General features: G+C 41.8%; 1 protein-coding gene across 2 annotated transcripts in view; it reads right to left on the bottom strand.

Annotated features, from left to right (window-relative positions):
* Nucleotides 1-1,810: 1,810 nt before the first annotated feature.
* The window catches only part of Heatr3 (HEAT repeat containing 3), a 38,619-nt gene continuing 32,890 nt past the window's right edge, over nucleotides 1,811-7,539 (bottom strand). For both annotated transcript variants that reach the window (XM_028891817.2, XM_028891818.2), the window contains 2 exons: nucleotides 5,765-5,941; nucleotides 1,811-2,555 (listed from right to left, as the gene is read on the bottom strand). In XM_028891817.2, the coding sequence (XP_028747650.1) occupies nucleotides 2,433-2,555; nucleotides 5,765-5,941 (300 nt within the window). In that variant the 3' untranslated portion in view covers nucleotides 1,811-2,432. The remainder of the gene's footprint in view (nucleotides 2,556-5,764; nucleotides 5,942-7,539) is intronic.

Below are 7,539 nucleotides of genomic sequence, written 5' to 3'. Positions count from 1 at the left end.
CAGGTGAGTGCCATCACCCCTGCTAATTATTTCTCTACTACTCTGTCCCATGAACAACACTTGCACAAACTACTTAGCTACTATGTAGAAAGCTACAACTGGGGAGTGTACTCAGAGCTTTTCCATTTTCCTGTTACTACAGTGGCAAAGCCGAATGGGAGCCGCTGAGGCTCACTTACCCCTGCCTGAGAGCCGAGGGTTTAGCACGCATGTTTTCAGTGCCCCGCCTCACCCTGTGCTGTGCTGCCTTACAGCTCCGTAAGACGAATTCCCAACACTCATTCACAGATGCCCCGGTGCCCTGTGCTTGACTCTCTACTCCAAGTCTGGGAAGTATGAGAAAGAACAGAACCGGAAACATTATTCTCTTTGAAATAGGTATGACAAACATTTGAGGCAGATCTCTGAAAAGAACTTACTCTTTAGCCTTGAACTCACATATAAATCTATTCGTCACTGGGGAAAATTCTTTTCACAAACACATGCTATAAAAAATCTGGGCCTGAGCCGGGTGGTGGTGGCACACGCCTTTAATCCCAGCACTCTGGAGGCAGAGGCAGGTGGATCTCTGTGAGTTCGAGGCCAGTCTGGACTACAGAGTGAGTTCCAGGAAAGGTGCAAAGCTACACAAAGAAACTCTGTCTTGAAAAACCAGAAACAAAACAAAACAAAAAAGACAAAACAAAAACAAAAACATCAGAACAAAACAAAACAATAAATAAATAAATAAATAAATAAATAAATAAATAAATAAAATAAATAAACCTGGGCCAAAGACTTGACTGCAGTGGTCATGAAACACACAGTCATACAATTTATCCAGGAGAATAAAGTAAAAGAGTGTTGTGTATGGAAGACCACGTCCACTTCCCATCCCACTGGAAAACTCAGTCATCTCTACTTACAGAGTCTCATGAATTCAGTGACTCCTCAGAACTGATAAAAAACCATGGCTTTCCAACAACCTATACTGGACAGGAAAAAATGTTTATCAGGCCACAGTGCACATGAAATACAATACTAGTAGGTAGTTCATGCAGCTACAGAACTAGAGGGAAATTACAGCCTACATTGTTTTGAGCTTTTCATCATGGCAACTGAGATCTGCTGTTAAACATCCTGATCACACAAATGGATGGATGGATGAGAGAGCAGGCTAGGGGTAAGTCCCAGCCTGAGTGCTATCTTCAAGAGAAACAAGAGGTGGCACCAGAAAGTCATGCTGTCATCTTTTGTAAGCTCTGATGTGACGCAAACTACCCAAGAATGTGTATACTTAGGGTTACAAAAAAACAAAACTATAAGACACAAAACATCAGTTAAAAGTTATTTATTCAAAAATATTTCTACCAATTCTTTTTCTTTTCTTTCTTTCTTCTTCTTCTTCTTTTTTTTTTTTTTTTTGAGAGAGGGTTTCTCTGTGTAGTCCTGGCCATTCTGGAACTCGCTCTGTAGACCAGGCTGGCCTTGAACTTAGAGATCCACCTGCCTCTGCCTCCTCAGAGCTGAGATTAAAGGTGTGCACCATCAGGCCTGGCTTTTTCTACTACTTCTGATTCTATATCAAATTAAGACAAGGAGTGGTGTTACACAGAATAACTGCTCAGATCTCCTGTACAGAATGCAATCCCCTCATTAGCTCATTATCTCCTGAGAGTGACAGATTCAAGTCATTTACTTCACAAGAGTCATAATAAGTGTACAGTACTCCATACCAAAATATTTTATAAAGCTTATATTCATATTTCAGTTAAAATTTAGCAAATATAAAAATGATACTGGCTTTAAAGAAATCCAATCACTTAATTTGTTTTCTTACAAAGCTCAAGGACATAATTGCCTCAAGTCTCTTTACTGCCCACAAAGTAGTTAAGAACCACTTGAGGGCTAGGGGTGTAGTCAGTGGTAGAATGCTGGCCTTGCAGGAACAAGGTCCTGAATGCTGCCCCCAGCACCAAGAAGAGGACCTCCTGAGATTGTAGTGCGTTTCCACTCTTCATTTTCAGTGGCTAAAATAAGCTGGAGATGTAACAGCAGGCCAGAGATTTCTGGCCTTAACACACATTTCCTACAGGTTCTCAATTTCAAACTATTATCCAAAACAGAGGCATTAAAAAATGGCTTTTGGAGGCCAGGTATGGTGTCGAATACTTTAAATCCCAGCAATTAGGAAACTGAGGCCTGTAGATCTCTGTGAGTTCTTGGCCAGGCAGGGCTACCTAGGGAGAACCTGTCTCAAAAAAGAAACAAAAGGCTTCTGGAAGCCTGTACATTCAAAGGAAACCCTTTAGTATTCTTAGAGTTAAATCCACCGGGAGAAGCAGTCTCTCTCTCATTCTATTTTCTCAAGAGCTTTGAGCTTTGAGAAAAGTGTGTATGCCAGCTGGGCATGCAGCTGCTGAGCCAGCTCCAGCTCTGGTCCTCCTGATGGTTTAAGAAGTCAGTCTTTTCTCAACAGCTTCCTGGTAAGCAACAAACCGTCTCAAATTCATCTTCACGTTGTCAAGAACACACAGCTGATCTGGACTGTATTTGCCCCTCCCTTCTTTCCGTATCTGATAAGAGACAGAATGAGATTATGTCATCTGATTTGTTATCATTTAAATAAAGTAACTACTTTATAAACAAATATAAAGTTTTACTTCCAGACTAAATAGAATATGGTATGTGAAAATGAGAAAGATGAAAATATGCCCATTTTTTTCCCTTTTTCCATTTTCACTGAGGCAGGATCCCTCAATCAAATCCACAGCATGCTGGTTTGGCTCGTCTCCCTAGTCAGCTTGTTCTTGGGATCATCCATCTCTACTTTGTCAGGCTGGAATTCCACCCAGCATTTTGGTGGGTAAATGCTGACCTAGTTTTCACAGTTGCATGGTAAGTACTCTAACCACTAAACTATCTTCCCAATCTGAATACACACATTAAAATAACAGCTACGAGCCAACTGCATGTCTTTGATCCCAATACTCTAGAGGCAGGGGCAGAGGGATCTTTGTGAGTTTGAGGCCAGCCTGGTCTACATGGTGAGTTCCAGTCAAAGTTATACAGAGATCCTGTCTCAACAAAACAAAACAAAACACAAAAAAGGAAAAAAAGTTACAGAAATGAAATCCATAGATAAAAAGACTGAAATTTATGGAATTCAAATTATAACTCACCCTAGTCTTTTTTTTATTGGGGGGGACAGGGTTTCTATGTGTAGCTTTGCACCTTTCCTGGATCTCAATCTGTAGACCAGGCTGGCCTTGAACTCACAAAGATCCGCCTGCCTCTGCCTCCTGAGTGCTGGGATTAAAGGTGTGCAACCTCTAGTCTTTTTAAAAAAATATTTTTATTGACAATTTTTATTTGTATGGACATTTTGCTTGTGTGTTTGTTATGTGTACCACCTGAGAGCCTGGTGCCCAGGGAGCTCAGAATAGGACAATGGAGCCCTGAAACTGGAGGTAAGAGGGTTTGAGCCATCATGAGTATCCTAGGAATCAAAGCTGGGTCCCTACAAAAGCAACAAGTGCTCTAAATCACTGAGCCATCTCTCTAGCCGCTTTATTTTATGTGCATGGACATTTTACAGACACGCATGTCCATGTACCAAAAGCCTGCAGTGCCTACAAAGGCCAGAAGAGTGTGTCAGATCCCCTGGAACTGGAATTACAGCTAAGTGGCCATGTGGGTGCTGAGAATTGAACCCAACTTCTCTGGAAGGGCAACAGTGACTATCTCTCCAGCCTTTATCTCTAGTCTTAAGTGCTAGTTTTCAAGTTTTAGTACACCACCTAGAAGATTTCCTACAGAATGGGCTGGTGAGGCCCCTATTGGTGCCCTTATTAACTTTCTGATTCAGAGGCCTGGGGCTAAGAATTCACATTTGGAACAAGACAACAGGTGATGCTGTGAGTACTGGGAGGGAAAGACACCTTTGAGAAGCATGGCTTTAGACAAATTCTTTAGTCCACCACATGCAGTTGTATTTAAATGCAACTTGAGTCCTCTGAAACCTCCATTTTACACAAATGTGTTTCCATTTGTACACAAATGGGCCTCATTTAAAACTGTAGGTTAAGTATCTACAAGGTCCTGGACTCCATCTCCAGTAATACACACCAAAACCACAATTTAAAAAAACCCTCCCACCCCAAGATAAAGCAATTTCACTAGGGCTTAGTGTAAAGAAAAACAAAAATCCAGCAGTGAGACATTATCACTATAGCAACACATACTGAACAGGAAAGTCAACCCCTTCAACAGCTTCCAATGTCTAGGTGGTTTCCCAGTTCTGGGCTTACAGCAAGCTTTAAAGCACTGCTGCTTCAGAGTTCTGGGCTAGGGATTAAACCCAAGGTCTCATGAATGCTAAAATACATGCTACCATGAGTGACATTTCCAGCCCTTATTCATTTATCTTTTGAGATAGGATCTTATTGTACAGTCCAGACTGGCCTGGGACCCATGATTCACCTCCAAGTTCTGGGATTAGAGGCTGGCACCACCACATCCGTCTGGAGGCTTTGATGACTTTGCCTAATCTGCTTTGCTGGCAGCAGAAATGGTGTAAACTTTGTTCTCCTTACCTCAAAGGTTCCTTTGCAGAAATCTAAAGGGCTTTTATGAACAATGTAGACACAGTGACTGGCATGAAAACAGGTCTTAGATAGAATTAAGCAAAAACAGACAAAAAAAAAAAAAAGCAGAAATGTGGTCATGTTATCCTTTTTTTTTCTTTTGGATAGCAAAGGAAGAAATCCCAGGTACATTTGTCTCTGCTTAAAGAAATACCTCTTGGTGGGGCTGGAGAGATGACTCAGATTAAAAGGCACTGGCTGCACCTACCTGGTGGCTCAGAGCCATCTGTCACTCCAGTTACAGGGGCCTGACACCACCTCTGGCTTTCATGAGCATTGCACATACACGGTGTACAAACATATGTGCAGGCAAAAGCATCTATATAAAAATAAATACATCTCAAAAGGAAAATAATTTATTTTGGGGTGCTGGGGATGTAGCACAGAGGTAGAATGCTTGCCTAGCATGTGATTCCTAAAAGGAAGGATGGACGGAAGGAAGGAAAAGAAAACAAACCAACAAAAAGAAACAAAAAGCCCTCTAAAGTGGAAAGATCCAAGTTTGCTCCTATTTCCTAGGCGTTGGGTGTAACTCAGAGGACACCGACAGCACAAGTAAGGCCCTGGGCGCAATCCCCAGCACCAAACACACAACAAACAAACAAACAAACACCCAAAACCGAAGCTCTTGGCTGCTCTCTCATTCAGTATGAATGAATGAACGAACGAACGAACGAACGAACGAACGAACGAACCGAAGCTCTTGGCTGTTTGCTCTCTTCTTCAACTAATACAGGGCAGCTCTATGTTCCCCAGGACAGAACATCCTGCAGTTGCCTTCTTTCCCCAAGGGAAACACTTATAACAATGAAGCCAACATATAGTACCTTACACCATACAAAACAAGTTTAAAGGTATAGCAAGTGCTTTTTAAGCTACAGACAGTATTTCTGTGTAACAAAGCTATTAACATCATAAAGAACTTGTCAAGATGCCATGCTGGCTTCAATTACTGCAACCCAGCACCACTCTGCGGAACCAGGACTCAACCAACAAGCATTTCACTGAGTGCTTTGAATGGAAGTGCTAGGTTAATCAGCAAGACTTAACAGGAATTCCTTATACACCCTCTAAGCTGCATGGTCCTTCTCCCCAGAGCTGCTGAGACCTGGGTGTTTATAAAGAAAGCAACTACAAACCTTTGTCTTGAAGACTGGCTGGAATTCTTTCAAAGTTGATAACAATTTAATTTGAACTGAGGCCTTTTCAGCTTCTTCACCATCTGCAAAAACATCAAAGAGGGCATCCAAAGCCTCTCCTGTTACCACGAGGGAAGGGTCTTTGGTGGCAACTTCCAGCAGAAAGCACCCAATGGTCTACAAAACCAAACACAGGATAATGAAGGTCAGTCTCCAAGATGAGCACTGAGAAATGTGCCAGCTGCTCCTGCATTTTACTTAATGGGAAATACCAGGGAAGAATGAAAACTTTCAAAGGTCTGAAGACATCACACACAGCTATGCCTGTATCAAGCATAGTATGATCAGCATAAGCTAAATATGCTATAGTCTATATTACCAAATAAAGTGAACTGAGGTCCATAAATGATATGAAAAACGTATTTTAGAAATTACTAAATTTTTCTTTCTGCTTTTCTCAGAAGGCTTCTCATTTGTAACAACAACCACTACCACCTTTGATCCTAGGAATCAGGAAGCAGAGGCAAGCAGAGCTCTGTGAGTTCGAGGCCTACATAGTGAATTCCAGAACAACCAGAGCTACAGAGTGAGAATCTGTCTTGAAAAAAAAGAAACAAAACAAATCACAAAATTAAACTCTCACTTTACTTCACTCACTCTTTTTTTTTTTCTTTTTTTCTTTTTGGTTTTTTGAGACAGGGTTTCTCTGTGTCGTTTTGGTGCCTGTCCTGGATCTCGCTCTGTAGACCAGGCTGGCCTCGAACTCACAGAGATCTGCCTGGCTCTGCCTCCCAAGTGAAGGTGAGTGCCACTGCCTCCTGGCTTTTTGTCTTGTTTATGACACATGGTCTCATGTCACTTAGGCTAGCCTCAAATTCGTCATTGCAGTGGGGGATGGCCTTAAACTTCCAATCCTCCTGCTTCTACCTCCCATGTGCTGGGAATACGGACATGTGCCACCAAGCCTGACTACTATATGCTCTTTCTTTCCCCTCCACAATTAGTTAGCTTATGAGAAGAACATTCCCAGTCTGCAAAGGCCTCTTCCAGAATAATCTGATTATAGTCTGGCTGTTGTGTGTGGAATGATCTATAACCTGTTATGGGGTCAGGGATAGAGGCTGTCAGAATATGGGGTCCAAAGTCCAGCTGTACCATGCTAGTCAGTTAACCTCTCTGGGCTCTAATTTTCTCATTTTAATGTTAACAGTACAGATAACCTCTATGACAGTATTAGGTTTAATATCCTAGAATGTACTATGAAGCATACACCACCATATAAGAAGTCTTATTAATAAAGGATGGACCATGGGGGAGGGGAGGGACAGCTGGAGAGAGGAAGTGGGGGAGTATGAACAAGAAACGTTGTACACATGGACAAACTTTCCAAAGAATTAAAAGAAAAACAAGATGCAGTCACATCCAGGCTTGGGAGCAAACTTCTAGTCTACAGGAAATACAGTGGACGGGTAAGCAAGACAGGAAGCAACAGACACCGTCATCTATTTGGCTGCTGCAGGAGGTGTAGAGTTGGTGCTAAGGTAACTGTTCTAGATCAAGAGAGCTGAAGATCCCAAATGTAACATAACTTAGGGACTTTATTTGCAAAAACAAACTATAAGGATTATCTTTCAGACAAGAGGAAAACGATAAATATGGAACAGGTATCAGACTGTTAGCTGCAGAATGCACAATAATGGCAGTTACATAAAGAACTGCCCTTATTTGTAACAGATACATACTGAACCAACAGGGGCAAATCCCATGATGCCTTT

The sequence above is a fragment of the Peromyscus leucopus genome, chromosome 5, assembly GCF_004664715.2.
Source record: "Peromyscus leucopus breed LL Stock chromosome 5, UCI_PerLeu_2.1, whole genome shotgun sequence".
NCBI classification, from domain to species: Eukaryota; Metazoa; Chordata; class Mammalia; order Rodentia; family Cricetidae; genus Peromyscus; species Peromyscus leucopus.
Note: the sequence above shows the minus strand (reverse complement) of the source record. Positions and strands in the feature narration are given on the sequence as shown.